This window comes from Chiloscyllium punctatum, chromosome 35 (genome assembly GCF_047496795.1).
Source record: "Chiloscyllium punctatum isolate Juve2018m chromosome 35, sChiPun1.3, whole genome shotgun sequence".
NCBI classification, from domain to species: domain Eukaryota; kingdom Metazoa; phylum Chordata; class Chondrichthyes; order Orectolobiformes; family Hemiscylliidae; genus Chiloscyllium; species Chiloscyllium punctatum.
This window is the reverse complement of record NC_092773.1, coordinates 5,532,396-5,548,388: the sequence shown is the minus strand read 5'-3', so window position 1 is coordinate 5,548,388 and position 15,993 is coordinate 5,532,396. Positions and strand designations below refer to the sequence as shown.

At 42.9% G+C, this 15,993-nt stretch overlaps 1 protein-coding gene across 2 annotated transcripts in view; it reads right to left on the bottom strand.

Annotated features, from left to right (window-relative positions):
- The window catches only part of dbnlb (drebrin-like b), a 37,334-nt gene that overhangs the window by 13,461 nt on the left and 7,880 nt on the right, over positions 1–15,993 (bottom strand). For both annotated transcript variants that reach the window (XM_072553865.1, XM_072553866.1), the window contains exons 3-9: positions 14,133–14,245; positions 12,927–13,001; positions 12,174–12,320; positions 10,815–10,892; positions 5,668–5,819; positions 2,581–2,635; positions 366–440 (exon numbers count right to left, since the gene is read on the bottom strand). In XM_072553865.1, coding sequence (XP_072409966.1) covers positions 366–440; positions 2,581–2,635; positions 5,668–5,819; positions 10,815–10,892; positions 12,174–12,320; positions 12,927–13,001; positions 14,133–14,245 — 695 coding nt within the window. The remainder of the gene's footprint in view (positions 1–365; positions 441–2,580; positions 2,636–5,667; positions 5,820–10,814; positions 10,893–12,173; positions 12,321–12,926; positions 13,002–14,132; positions 14,246–15,993) is intronic.

The following is a 15,993-nucleotide window of genomic DNA, read 5'->3' as shown; positions in this document are numbered from 1 at the left end:
TACATTTGCTCAATTTACAGCAGTAACTGCCCTTCAAGGTCACGCATTGACTTCATGCCCTTCCTGATCCATTCAGAAATTTTTAAGCAACCGCTCCTAGCCTAACTGGTTTTTTTTTGGAGGGAGAGCTGGCATTTTTAACACCTGTAAAGTGGCGAAGTACTGCCTCAGACCATGCCTGATCAGTTGTGGCTGATGATGGCCAATCTCAAATCTCCCCAACAGCATCGTTGTGTCCTCGAGGGCTCCACTCTGAGCTTCTTCCTGAACACTCCAAGCCTCTTTCTCACATGAGGGGAGTAACAGAACCAGACTTCCAGAGATGGTGCAGCAACAGGATAGCGCAGCAAACAAAGTCTGCATACCGTCGCCTTCTCGATGGACTGACTTCTCTTAAAGCCTTTGCGCATCTCTGCCTGGTATTCCTGCTCTTGCTCTTTCTGTAAAAGAACACAAAGATGGTATTAGAGGTGACACTGTGAGCCAGAGACTTAGCATAAAGCCAGAGAAACTTCTCGCATCAAGTTCAGAAAAGTCCAGGAAGATCAGGGAACAGCGAATGGAGTTAACGAGCGACAATGTCAACAAAATTTGGAGAGTTTGTACAATAAGTTTTCCCTATTCCAGAGTTGTCACTGAGTTAAGACTTCGAGAGAGTTGAATGGCGACAGTGTTAGGGGAGTTTTATGCTATCTATCTAACCCCAGCTTCACCTGCCCTATCTGTTTTTTAAAAGGCATTCTTTCACAGGATGTGGGCATCACTGGCTGTAGCACTATCTGTTGCCTGTTCCCAAATGCCCCGAGAAGCAGGTGCGGTGAGCCACCTTCATGAACTGTTGCAGTCAATGTGGTGTAGGTACACCTCAGTGTTATCAGGGAGGGAGGTCCAGGATTGGATCCAATGACAGTGGAAGGAACAGAAAGAAGTCAAGATGATGTGGGGTTACAAGATGAAGCTGCAGGCCTCTGCCTATCTGTTCCCTTGCCCTTCTCAGTACTCAGAGAAGGTTTGATGAGTTGCTGCAGGGCATCTTGTAGAGAGCTGTTGTTGTGTGCACCTGTGGAAGAGGGAATAAATGTTTAAGCTGGCGAATGGGGTGCCAAGTAGGCTTCTTTGTTCTGAATGGTGTTAAGTGTCTTTATGGCTGCTGAAGCCTGCACTCATTCAAGGAAATTGGAAGTATTCCATCACACTCTAGACATTTGCCTTGTAGATGGCATTCAGGTGGTCAGCTACTTTCTGTAAAATTCCTCCTCTCTGACCTGCTCTTCTAGCCAGTATGGATGTGTGTGTGCGTGCGCGTGTTTATTTATTCATTCATTCATGGGATGAGAGGGTCACTCAGCCAGCATTTATTGCCTATTCTTTTTTCACCCAGAAGGCAGTTTAGAGTCAACCACATTGCTGCTGATCTGGAGTCAAGCGTAGGCCGGACAAGTTAAGGCTGGCAGTTTCCTTCCCTAAAGGGAATGATGAACCAGATAGCTTTCTCTGACAATTGACAATGGGTTCATATTTATCATAAGGTTCTTAATTTCAGATTTACATTGAATTCAAATTCCACCAACTGTCATGGTGGGATTCAAATCTGGATTCCCAGAACATGACCTGGGTCTCTGGACTAACAGTCCAGCAAAAATATAATGAGGCCATCACCTCCCCTCTGGATAATCCAGTTCAGTTTCTGGTCAGTTATGAGCTCCAGGATGGTGGGTGGAGGAAGAATTCATGGTCAGTAATGTTTGTCAAGAGATGCTAATTGGTTTATCCCTTACTGAAGGTGGTCATTGCTTGGTTCGTGAGACATGAACGTCACTTGCTACTTGTCAATCCAAAACCAGATCTCATCTAAGTCTTGCTGCATTTTGACTTGGACTGCTTCAGTATCTGAGCAGTCAAACGGTTCTGAACATCGAGAAATCATCGACAAACATTCCAACTTCTGATGGAAACAAGGGCAACAATGAAGATGGTTGGTCAGAGGCCACTGATCTGAGGGACTCCAACAGAGATGCCCTGGAGTGGAAATGATTGACCTTCAACAACCATAACCACCTTCCTCTGTGTGCATTATGACTCCAACCAGTATAGCCCCCGCTCCCCCTTGTGGATACTAATTGACTGTGTTGGATTTATTCTGCTCTGTGGGTACAAGACATACTGGATGAATAACAAAAAGGTTGGATGCAAAACCTGCCATATACTTATCAATATGGCATTAAAGATATATACATTTCTAACAGAGAGTTACACATTAAAACCTCAGACAGTCAACGCCCAACGTCACTTTATATTTACACTCGAGCAGATTCGAAAATTGTGGAGCTGGAAAAGCACAGCCAGTTGGGTAACATCCGAGGTGCAGCAGAATTGACGTTTCCATCATAAGCTGTTCACCAGGAATGAGCTCATTCCTGATGAAGGGCTTATGCTCTATAAGTGTCGATTTTCCTGCACCTTGACAGCTGCCTGACCGGCTGGGATTTTCCAGCTCCACACTCTTCAACTCTGATCTTCAGCATCTGAAGTCCTCACTTTCTCCAGAACAGATATTCATCAGTGAATGGTAACACTCACCCAGCGTTGTTTCTCATACTCTCTGCTCTGTGAATCTTGTTTCTTTTGGAATGTCCTGCAGAGATGAAAAAAAAAGTGAATTTGAGAACAAAGGGACAAATGTTTTCTACAAGTAGATTGATGACTTGGACATCCATTTGGAAATAGACTGATTTGCTCGGTGTCATTTATAAAGACTTGCCTTAAACTGTATTGAGCACAACTTCTGCGGTTCACACCTTGAAAAAGGGAATTTCGATACTCAAGAGGAATTGATGATGTCTAATTATTACCCTCCTTCAATCGCTTCCAGAAAAGCTACATCAAGCTCAATAGTAATTGTATGATTTGTAATTGTAATGATTTCTTACATTCTGCTTTGGTAAAGTGTTATGCTGTGCTCTGTGTCTGCTCCTATCTCCCTACCTATACTTATCAGAGATTGCTGTAACCCTTCACATCGTTGCTTGTGATCTTCCAACGTGTAACAAGTGGTGAGGCTTTCCCTGGTCTACACAGAACTCCCTTTTCCACTTCTTTTGAACCTTGCAACACTTAAGATGCATCTTGACAGATACAAGAATAGACAGGAAAAAAGGACTTCATGGAGTCAAAATGTTATTAAATTCAAGAAAACATGATATGTCAGCATAGCCTTGGTGGGCCAAAGGGTTGTTTCAGTGCTGTTCCCTCGTTCAATCTTTCCAAAGATACTGTTCTAGCAAAGTGTTATGAAGTTTCTGTATCTTTTGAGAGTGAATGTTGTTTTGCACTGAGACCTTACAAGCACCTGTCATATAACTAGCCAAGCAATCTCAGATCGGACTGGAAAATATGTAACATTTGGCTGTAAAACAGATACCTGAGTCATTTGCTGTTTTGACAACAATTTGAATTCAACCAGTTTAAACTATGCCCCAGGATAGTAAAACCCAATTGAGTTTGAATTTATTGTTTTTGCCAACTTCAAACCATTGAGACAATCTGATGGATCAGGCATTTTGAAAGTTAGATAGAAACCAACTGCCAGAGTAACTGCAGACAAAACACTATCAAAGCTACCATTTTTATAAGAAACATCTCACTAGTGAAAAGAAACACAACGTCTAAGGAAGATCTTCAGCAGAAAGACAGGCACTGACAACAACAGCTGCTGTATGGTTTTCAAATTAAGTTGATGTAATTTTAACATAGTTTTTATTGGAGTAGCATATTGTTGTGGGGTTGGAGTCAGATAACAAGCAGTTAAAAAGAAAGAGGGGCTTAGAGTTGGGAATAGTTGTTGTTGCATGTTTACTTTTGGTGTTAAGGAATTAATTGATATTATTTTCTTTAATAGTGAAATTTGGGCGTTCTCGGTCATTCATATTTTAACAGATTACAAGGCAAGGTGAGCTTTTCTGTGTGTTTGGTTTAATTAGCAGAAGGGTTCACTGCCATGTCATAACAAAAGGCCCAAGTGTTTCTGCTCCTAGGTGATGCATATCAATGCCAACTTGGGCAAATTCTGCCACTCTAGGCTGGCATGATGCAGGAGTACACAGAGCCTGATTACCAGGAACTCAGAGTGTGAAGAGATTTGCATGAAGACGACAAAGCTAGATGTCATTACCTGCAAGAAGTCAGCAACAATTTCAACTGGAAATGAAGGAGAACTTATTTATCATGAGGATTATGATGGTATAAAACTAATGAGACGAGTGCTTGCAGCAAGGTATACAGCATTGAAAAGGAAATTATTTAACAAGGGAAAAGATGCAAGAGTGGAGGGTGAGAAGAGGAGACTATTTGGGCCAAATTGCCTGTTTCTGCATCATGCATTTCTGTGGATATGGATGGAAAGAATGAAGTAAAACCACATGAAGACGACACGAGCGTGCACAGCTATTGGGCTGAAGTGCCTATTTCCCTGATGATATTTTATTTTATTAAGATCTATTTTGTCCTGGCTCTTTTTAAACAGAGTTTACAGCAGAGGTGCATGGCTGTCTACTCAAAGCCATGAGAGTAAACAGTTTAAGATGCCCTAGGCTTGTAAGAAGAAAAAAAGTATAGAAGCAACCTAACTGGGTTGCGCAAGCTCCCACAAAAGCAGGATTTTTAGTATTTTAATTTTCAATAGCGTTTGTTGCTAGTTATTGGAGCTGGGTGAAAGCTGTAGTACATATCTCTCTGCTACCCAGTTTTCTCTTCATGTTTTTTCTATTGCTGCTTGAATTGCATAGGAGACAAAATCATTTTCTGAACTTGCCTCGTGCCAAGGGTGTGTTTCTGGGATGTTACTACATTGGAACAGTTATTGTTTAATTATAAAATTATTATTGTTAAGTTTTCCAATAGACTTCAATATTTCAATATCTTCTTTGTTTTGTTGTATCTTAACAATAGTATCTGAAGAAACTAATGTTTTGCTTCAAAATTGGTAGTTTGACCAGTCAAATTGTATCGGGTACCCAACACCTTACACTTGCCTTTAAAGAAAGAAAAGGGGTCTAAACTATCTTCTGAATGTGTTTTGAAGGGGTTCAGTCTGGTCCATAACAAATTGGGGCTCTTGTCAGGATCAAAATCTCTAATTCCATATTGGGGTTTAGGATTGTTGGACTCAAAAGGACTGAGTGTCCAGTGTTGGTGTCTTTTATTTCAGGTGTTGCATTCGGATGTTTAAATCGGGTGTGTCTTGTGTAATTATGACTCTTTCAGTTATTTCGAGTTCCTGGGGGTGCATGTCACTTTGGGAGTTTCATAGAAAGTGAGCAAAGCAAAGCATTTGGAATTGGTAACAAGATAGAGTTAAGTTGCCTGTGTCTGGCAGGAAAGGGGAGATATTTGTGTGACAATCACACAGCATTTAACAATGGCCAAGAGTGCCACTGGCATCTTTGGAAATGGCTGAAATTCAATTGAAAGCGTGTTTTGCTTGCAATTTGAGTGCAACACCTTACACTTGCCTTTAAATTAAGAAAACGCTCATGTCTGGACAGGCTTCTAAATCTATTTTGAGGGAGTCTGGTCTGGTCCATAACATTTCAATGCTGTAAATCAAACAACAGCAAACCCTGTTGCTACTATCCACAGAAGCAAAGGTGACAAGGTGCTAGGACTTACTTTTGTTGGTCAATCTGACTAGACCTCTCCTTGAAGCGCTGCTCCCTCAGCTCAGACTCTCTGCGTTCCCTCTCCGTCCTTTCCTTTTCTAAGCCCTCCTGTTCTAGCGCCTTCTTCCTTTTATCTTCTTCTCTTCGCTTTTCTTCATCTATCTGTGGATAAAAATAGGAGCCATTAGTTTTCTATTTGTTCGCTGTGAGATAGACAAGATAAATCCAATGCCAGCAGCCACCACAACTGATCTCAAGGGGATCCCATCCTGCCATACTTGCTGTGACCTCAGGCAGTCCAGTTGTAGCTCAGATTCAAAGCTTGAAGCATGGCTAGAGGGCAAATACTGCTCCATTCCTGCTGCCTTGCATATAGACAAGTTAGTTAAACATCACACAAAACCAGATTATAGTCAAGCATGTTTATTTTGAAGTACAAGCTTTCAGATCTCTGCTCCTTCATCAGGTAGCACTTCAACAGCAAGGTTTAGCCATCACTAGCAAGGCCAGCATTTCTTAGCCTCTGTATGGCCCCAGCAAAGTAGTGGCATTCAACCTTCGTAAACACTGCTCTTGGTTGCTTGGACAACAGGCAGCTGACAGGTTAAAACTGCTGGTGTGTGGTTGGAGTTACAAACAGGATAAGGGCTCAACAAACCCACTGCTTTAAAACCAGCCTCTTCCCAGAGTTTTCTAACTGAACTCACATGGTCCACCTCTGTAGTGGGATCTCAATGTCCAGCCTCTGGATCAGTCATGATCTGGGGTCACACAGTCATAAAGTCACAGAGATGTACAGCACAAAAACAGACCCTTAGGTCCAACTCGTCTATGCTCACCAGATATCCTACATTAATCTAGATCCATTTGCCAGGATTTTGCCCATATCCCTCCAAACCCTTCCTATTCATATACCCATCCAGATGACTTTTAAATGTTGTAACGGTACCAGCCTTCACCACTTCCTCTGATAGGTCATTCCATACATGCACCGCCCTCTGCGTGAAAAACATGTTCCTTAGGTCCCTTCTAAATCTTTACCCTCTTACTCGAAACTTTTGTCCTCTAGTTCTGGACTCCCCCACCACAGGAAAAAGACCTGTCTTACCATGTACCTCAATTTTATAAATCTCAACAAGATCACCCCTCAGCCTCCAACGCTCCAGGGAAAACAACCCCAGCCTATTCAGCCTCTCCCAATAGCTCAAGCCCTTCAACCTCGCAACATCCTTACAAATCTTTTCTGAACTCTTAAGGTTCACAACATCCTTCCTATAGCAAGGAGACCAGAATCAAGGACAACATTCCAAAAGTGGCCAAACCCATGTTCTGTACAGCTGTTACATGACCTCCCAACTCTTATACTCCATGCTCTGACCAATAAAGGAAAGCATATCAAATGTCTTCAAATTCTTGATCAATACCGTCAAAACTGACCTTGATCCAATTTTGAACTTTAACTTTTGGATCCTGTCTATCCTTTCCCATCACGTATTTAAAACTAATAGAATTATGGTCGCTGGCCCCAAAGTGCTTCCCCACCGACATTCCAGTCACCTGCCATTCCTTATGCCCCTAAGAGTAGGTCAAGTTTGGTGCCTTCTCTAGTAGGTACAGCCACATACTCCAAAAATTTTCTGCACATACTTAAATTCCTCTACATCCAAGCCCCAAGCAGTACAGCAGTCCCCTTCTATGTTTGCAAAGTTAAAGTGCCCTATCAGTAGCACCCTACTATTCTTACATACAACTGAGATCCCCTTAAAAAATTGTCACTCAATTTCCCAGAGACTATTGGGGGCTACATAGTACAATCCAAGTAAGGTAATCATCCCTTTCTTATTTCTCCATTCCATCCAAATGACTTCCCTGGATGCATTCCCAGGAATATCCTCCCTTAGTACAGCGATAATGTTATCCCTTATTAGAAAGAGCACAACCCCATCTCTTTTGCCACCATCCGCCCCCCCTCCCCCAAATCTTTCCGACACCTTTTGTATCCTGGAACGTTAAGCTGCTCGTCCTGTTCATCCCTGAGCTATGTCCCTGTAATTGCTTTCATATCCCAGTCCCACGTTCCTAACCATTCCCTGAGTTCACCTGTCTTTGCTGTTAGGCCTCTTGCATTGAAGTAAATGCAGTTTCATTTACCTCGTTCTCTGCTTTGTCCGTTCCTGCCTTGACTGTTTCACTTGCTCCTTTTCTCCAACTCTACCAGTCTCAGTCTGATCTCTTTCCTCACTATCTCGCTGAGTCCCAGTCCCACTACCTGACCAGTTTAAATCTTCACGAGCAGCTCTAGCAAATCTCCCTGCCAGTAGGTAGTACCCTTCCAAATCAGGAGAAATCCATCCTTCTTGTACATGTCACTTCTATCCCAGAAGAGATTCCAATGTTCCAAACACGTGAACCCATGCCCCCTGTGCCAGCTTCTCAACCACACATTCATCTGCTCTATCCTCCTATTCCTACCCTCACTAACTAACAGCACCAGGCATCATCCAGATCTTACTACTCTCAAGGATCTCCTTTTTAAAATCCTGCCCAACATTCCTATATTCTCCCTTCAGAATTTCATCCTTTATCCTTCCTGTGTTGTTGGCTGCAATGTGTACAACTGCCTCCTGCTGGCCCCACTCCTCTTTGAGAATATTCTGCACTCTCACCAAGATACCCTTGACCTGGTACCAGGGAGGCAAGAGAGCATTCTTATTTCTTGCTATCGGCCACAGAAACGTCAGTCTGTGCCTATGACTAGACAGCCCCCTATCACAACTGATCACTTGGAACCTGATGTAGCCTTTGTTACATTAGAGCCAATCTTGGTACCAGAAACTTGGCTGATCATGCTACGTTCCTGAAAGTCCATCACCCTTTACATTTTCCAAAACAACATACTTGTTTGAAATGGTGACAGCCACTGGACACTTCTGCACTACCTGCCTCACTCTCCTGGTGGTAACCTATTTACTCGACTATGTGGGTGGTTTTTCTCCCTTCCTATAACTGTTATCCAACACACACCCTCGTTCCCATAAATTCCTCATTGCCTGTAACTGCCACTCTAACTGATCCATGCGATATGATCGGAATCCTGAAGAAGGGCTGATGCCCGAAACGTCGATTCTCCTGCTCCTTAGATGCTGCCTGACCTGCTGCGCTTTCCCAGCAACACATTTTCTGCTCTGATCTCCAGCACCTGCAGTCCTCACTTTCTCCTCGATATTATCGGATTAGCAACCAAACACACTTACTGCAGAGATAATCATCAGCAACATGGGAACTCTCCCTAAACTCCCATATAGATTCTCAATGATTACTTTGCATCGGTGTTCACTGAAGAGAGGGATATAATGAATATTGAGATTAGAGATAGAAATTTGTTTACTCTGGATTATGTTGACATAAGGAGGGAGGGTATGTTGGGTAGGCTAAAGAATATTAAGGTGGGAAAATCCCCAGGACTGGATGGGATCTATCCCAGGTTGCTCAGGAGGCAAGAGGGGAAATAGCTGGAGCCCTGACAAGATATCTTTGTAGCATCCTCAAACACAGGTGAAATGCCAAAGGAGTGGAGAGTTGCTCACGTTGTCCCCCTGTACAAGAAGGGTAGTAGGGATATTCCAAGTAATTACAAACCATGAGCCTGACGTCAGTGGTGGGATAGTTGCTGGAGAATGTACAGAAGGATAGGATCTGTTTATATTTGGAAGAGAAAAGGGCTTATCAGTGATAGGCATCATGGTTTTGTGTGCCTTACCAACTTAATCCAGTTGTTTGAGGAAGTGACCAATTTGATAGATGAAAGAAAGGCTGGAGATGTCATTACGTGGACTTTAGTAAGGCATTTGATAAAGTTCCCCGTGGTAAACTAATGGAGAAAGTCAAGTGACATGGGTGTGCAGGATGTTCTAGCTAGGTGGATAAAGAACTGGTTGAGCAACAAGAGACAGAGTAGCAGTTGAAGGGAGTTTCTCAAAATGGAGAGATGTGAGCAGTGATTTTCAACAGGGATCAGTGCTGGGCCACTGCTGTTTGTGATATACATAAACGATCTGGAAGAGGGCATTGGTGGTCCGATCAGTAGGTTTGCAGATGATACAAAGATTGATGGAGGAGCAGAAAGCATAGAGGAACTGTCAAAGAATACAAAGGAATATAGACAGACTGGAGAGTTAGGCAGAGAAGTGGCAGATGGAATTCAATCCAGGCAAATGTGAGGTGATGCATTTTGGAAGGTCTAATTCTAGAGCGAACTATATTGTAAACGGAAGAGCCTTGGGAAAGTTTGATGAGCAGAGAGATCTGGGAGTTAAGCAACTTTGTACCCTTAAGGTTGCTGCACAGGTGGATAGAGTGGTGGAGAGGGCGGGGTATTGAGTAGAAGAGCTGGCAGGTCATGTTAAAATTGTACATGACTTTGGTTCAGCCGCATTTAGAATACTGTGTACAGTCCTGGTCGCTGCATTCCCAAAGGATGTGGACGCTTTGGAGAGGGTGCAGAGAAGGTTTACGAGGATGTTGCCTGGTATGGAAGGTGCTAGCTATGAAGAGAGGTTGAGTAGGTGAGGATTGTTTTCATTAGCAAAAAGGAGATTGAGGGAGGACCTGATTGAGGGCTACAAAATCATGAAAAGTATAGACACGGTGGATAGAGATAAACTTTTCCCCATTGTGAGAGATTCAATAACGCAAGATCAGGCGTTCAAGGTGAGGGGTGAAAAGTATAAGGGGGATATATGCGTAAAGTACTTTACACAGAGGATGGTGGGTGTCTGGAACGTGTTGCCAGCAGAGGCAGTAGAAGCAGACACGGTAGATTCATTTAAGGTGCGTCTAGACAGATGCATGAATAGATGGGGAGCATTGGGATACAGATCCTTAGGAATTGGGCGATAGTTTTCGACAGTGAATTTGGATCGGCTCAGGCTTGAAGGGCCAGTTCCTGGGCTGTAAATTTTCTTTCTTCTTTGTTCTTGTTCACATCCGACCAGGAAGAGCACATCGCTCTACTAAAGGCCATCTTTGCACCTTAATCTACAGAAAATACCACAGTCTTACTGCTCTAAAAAGCACTGCTCCAGTCTAACTTAGTACTTATATTTTAAATTTTAATGACCAACATTAATCCTTCCGTGTGCAGAACCAAACCCTTACCTGGGTCTGTGCCCAGAAACTTGCTTTGTTCACACTTTGGATTTCTGACATTGCATTAGTCTTCTTATAAACGGAACCCTGAAGGAAGAAAATGGCAGAGAAGGATGCAGTTGTAATAACAGGTTGCCAATCCACATAATCATCAGCTTTGAACCCAGCTTTATTGACGTCATTGGTCTGTTTCAAGAGTTAGATCTCAGAAGGGACTGTTCAGAGCATCAGGTTTCCCATCATTTGGGCACTGATCCTTGCTTTCACACAGACGGTTGCAATCATGTCTCGTGCTCACTACTGACAAGGTCTAGGGTTTCCCTTAGATGCTGAAATATGTGGGCAAAGTGCTGGAGAGGAACAGTCACTGGTCAGCACCAATCCAACACAGGCCTACGCCTTCTGCAAGAACAAATACAGAGACTGCAATGTATTTGGAGGCTACGAACTTAGCATGTGCCATTGACAAGTCTGTCACACACCAGCTCAAGAATGGTACAAGGCACCATCACCAGCCCTCTTGACCTTCATGTTTTTAACTACAGACTGACGTCCTTCCAGTGGAGGGGACAGGGCTGGCTTTTACTCAGCACTTTATCAAAATTCTGTCAAACATCCATCACAGAGTCACTGTGTCATACAGCACAGAAACAGACCCTTCCGTCCAACTTTTCAGCACTAGCCTGGCATCCCAATCTGGTCTAGTCCCATTTGCCAGCATTTAGCCCATATCCCTCTAAACCCTTCCTATTCATATACCCATCCAGATGCCTTTTCAATGTTGTAACTGCTCAGCCTCCACCACTTCCTCTGGCTGCTCACTCCGCACACAAATCTGCAAGAATAAAATGACCCCTCAGGTCCTTGCGTTGCCCAAACATTTTCTGTCCAATAGATTAACTTAATCTGCAGCTTAAATGGTGAAATTCATAAAGTCGGCATATGAAACAGAGTTGTCTGTATATAGTATTTCAATTTCTATTAAGTGGATTTATTCCGTGCTGTCATGCAGTGTTCAGTCTGTATTTATGTTTAGACAGTTTTGTGTTCAGTGTATAATTCTGTGACTTGTCTGTTGTGTGTTGCATGTAATTGTCTCCCTATGCTGTTGTACGGTCAATCCGGAATGGTCAATCCAGTGACTGTGTCGGAAAAAGTACGGAGTATCATCCTGGAAACTCTTTGGTTGACACCAGAGCTGCGTGGCTTGGAGAGGGTCAGGTACAACTCAATCCCAGAATACCAACCTCTCACTTGCCTTCACTCCCATCATTATGTCGCCCAACAGATCCTAAATACCGCTGACCATCACTTAGACTCATGTTGCACACCGCCTTGCTCTGCTTTCTCTCATCGAGACAGACTCACCACGGGTCCCTGTGGCTGAGTGTCCTGGAAGCGGGAGCTCTCCTTATGAAAGCTGTAGTTAGCACCCGAGGCCTTGGCCACTTTATTAATGATCACCTCAGGTTCCACATCCTCATCGGCACGAGCATTGATAGTAACATGGGCACCCTAGAGAGAAGTAAACATTTGACGCCAACTCGTATCAATGAAGCAAAACGCGCCAAGCTGCTTCAGAGGAGAGTAAGGAAATCACATTCAACACCGAGGAATATGGCAGGTGAGCCAAAACTGGGTCAAAGAGGTCAGCTTCGAAAGGCAGATGGAATTTTTACACTTCAGTCACTAGTTGCCTGAAGACAATGGTGAGGTGAAGGAAATCAGGGATGTGCATGAGACAAGAATTGGAAAAGCAAGAGATTTCGAAGGTTGTAGGGCTGCAGGAGTTTACAGATGGAAATATATGGGGCCATGGGGAAACTGGAACTCAAGGATGAGAATTTAAAAGTGGGATTTTGCTGTAACTGGAGCCAGCTTTGTTTAGCAAGCATTGAGGTGGTATGTGAACAAGGCTTGGGTCAGGTGGAAAAGGTTTGGAAAAAGTTGAGGTTTACAAAGTGGGTGGCAAGCGGGGATGGCATTGAAATGGTCCAGTCTGAAGGTAACAAAGCATGACATGAAGAGGAAATTAGCTCAGGCAGAAACAAAAATCAACAGATTATAAACATTTGGAGTGATATTGAACACCTGGCACTGCCATACTTGAACACACCTTACCTTTAGAAAGTTGGCCACAGTGCTGACATGATTGGCACACAACCCCTTCCTGGCATCTTTCACTCCTTCACCAGTCTGAAATGAAAGGGCAAAGTAAATAAGATTGAATGTGAATATCATGTGGTCGGAGTCCCATTACCAGTAATAAAACATGTTACAGATTAGACCAGACCCCCACAAAACGTTTTAAGAAGGTAGCCGAGACACTAACTTTTCCTTATTTTGACCATCGATGTGAAGCGCCGTGTTCCAAATGCAATGCAACTGGTCAAACTACTCAACGTTAAGCAAAACACAATTTATTTCAACATTACACTTAAAATCTAAACAAAAGAAAGAGGAATTTAGAGTAACTTAAATGGAAAACTTAACTGAATAATAAATAGCTATGACTAATTAACTGTTCCAATCTACTAACATCCTGTAAACACAACCCTTGGCAAAAAGGCAAACACAAAAAACAGTTTCTTATATGCAGTTCTCCAGTCCAGAAGGAAGAAACATGAAGAAAATATTCAGAGAAAGTAGCAGCTGGGAGACATTCACTGAAGCTTCCAACTCTTTTGAGACCCCAAAGGCTTCTGCTTAAAACTAAGCCTAAAAACTACAAAACAAAACTAGAGAGCCTGGTCTGAGAGAGCTGGCCACATCCAGGCTGCTTTCTTTGTTCTAACTTTTAAAAAAAACCTCAAGGGCTTATAAATTGTTTAGTTTCTTTAAGACTGCTCGCATCACTACCTTATAACCTCTCTTCAAAAGCAAAACCAAGACAAAATAAGCTCAAAATGATAGCATCATCACAATTGCAGCTTTTTACCATGCAGTACAATGTGTCCCTCAAAAATGAAGAGAAAACATGGCTATAAGAATCATGGCTCTCTTAGAATCTATTGGTCAGTACAGTTTCCAAGATAGGAAAAGGATTTAAAACGGATTCTTGTAGAGTTATGATGTTACACAGAATAAACATATGCTAAAGGAGATACAACACAAAAGGTTAAGGAGGGACACGAAATGTCAGAGAATGTGCAAAGCAGGACTTCGCTACAGAATGGCTCCCAAAGAAAAATCCCTGCATTCGCAGGATTTCACAGCACAGTGACCATTCATCAATCATCTTCAGATAAGGACAAGAAAATATCTTTCAATAACAACAATTGAGTGTACTCAAGATGAGCAATAACAGTGCTGTAATTTGATACTTACCCAGTTGATGAGGACATATTTGGGCAATCCTGAGTTGGGGTCTTTCACTCGACAAAAAGCATACATCACTTTTCCACTGTTTAGTTCTTCTACCAACTCCTCAAGACCCCCATCTGAAAAAGACACAAGGCTAAACTCAGTACAAGAGATGCACCCTGCAAATTCATCCACAGTCCTCATCTTTCAAGGGAGGAACCTGACCCTTGGATTTATTAATAATGGCACATCCTGATAGACGAAGAGAAGGGAACTGCCTTGTTGCTGGACAAGACATCAGATTGGAAGCTCAATGTAAGGTCAAAGAGGACACGGTTATCACTTTTGTTTAGCCTGAGAGTCTGTAATAGAAATTTAGGTGGATGCATGTGGAGCTCCTCCAAAGTGGCAAGGTCACAGAAGCAGTCTGGAAAGAATCACAGGAGGGGGAACCTAACCTCATTTCTCGAGGAGATGCTTTGCTAAGAGGCTGGGGGAACATTCATCACTGGAAGACTCATTAGACAAGAGTGTACTGTATGTCAACAAAAAGATGTGCATTGGCTGGGATTGAACAAGAGAAGGAAATCTTAGTGTGCTAGACAAGAGTCAGATCGACCTTCAACCAACCCAAGACTCAGATATTATACAAGTGGTACACATTGATTGTTTCGGGGCTATAACGAAGGAAAGAAAAGTTGTTTATAAAGAACCAGGGCATAGTTATCACTGTCTGTAGAAACTGACTAAAACAGAATTGAAATTCATTTCTCTTTATCCTCACCTAAGACCATAAGATGTAGGCCATTCAGCCCATCGCATCTGTTCTGCCACGGCTGACATGTTTCTCAACCCCAGTTTCCGCCCTTTGCCTCATAACCCTCGATTCCCTCACAAATTAAGTATCCATCTTTGTCTTAAATACATTCAGTAATTCCACAGCCCTCTATTGCAATCAGTCCCAATTTCACCAGCCTCTAGCTGAAGAAATTTGTCATCTCAGTTCTCCAGTATTGTCTCTCTAGTCTGAGAACCTGTCATCAGGTCCTCACCCTACGAGTGGAGACATCTTTTCCACATCCATGCCTCTCAGTATTCTAAGTTGCAAACAGATTCCCCCTTCAGCCTTCTAAACTTGATGGAGTACAGACCAAGAATCCTCAACTGCTCCTTTGGACAAGCCCTTCATTTTTTTTTCACCTCCTCTTGAATATTCCAATGCCAGCACATCCTTCCTTAGATACAAGACCCAAAAGTGCTCACAATATTCCAAACTGGGTCTGACCAGAGCCTTATACAACCTCAGGAATACATCTCTGCTTTTCTTTTCTAGCCCCCTTGAAATTAATGCTAACTTGGCCACCTGAATCTGTATGTTAAACTGAATAGAATCCTGAAGTGTGACTCCCAAGTCTCTATGTGCTTCAGGTTTTTGAAGCCTTTCCCCGTTTACTAATTAGTCCACACCTCCTCTTCCTCTCCAAGTGCATAACCTCACACTGTATACCACCTGCCACTTCTTTGAACATTCTTCTCGCCTGTCCAAGTTCTCCCTGCTTCCTCAACACTACTTGCCTCTTCACCAATCTTTGGGTTATTTGTAAACTCGGCAACAATGCCCTCACTTACTTCATCCAGATCGTTAATTTATCATGTGATGAGTTGTGATGCCAACATGGACCCTTCTGGAACTGAACTGGTCACCAGCTGCCATCCTGAAAAAGACCCCTTTACCTCTACACTCGCCAGTCAGCCAATCCTCTATCCATGTCAATACCTTGCCCCAAATACCATGGGCTCTTATTTTATTTAAAAGCTCCTATGCAGCACTTTGTCAAAGGCTTTCTGGAAAACCAAATAGATCATATCCATTATAAGTATGAGG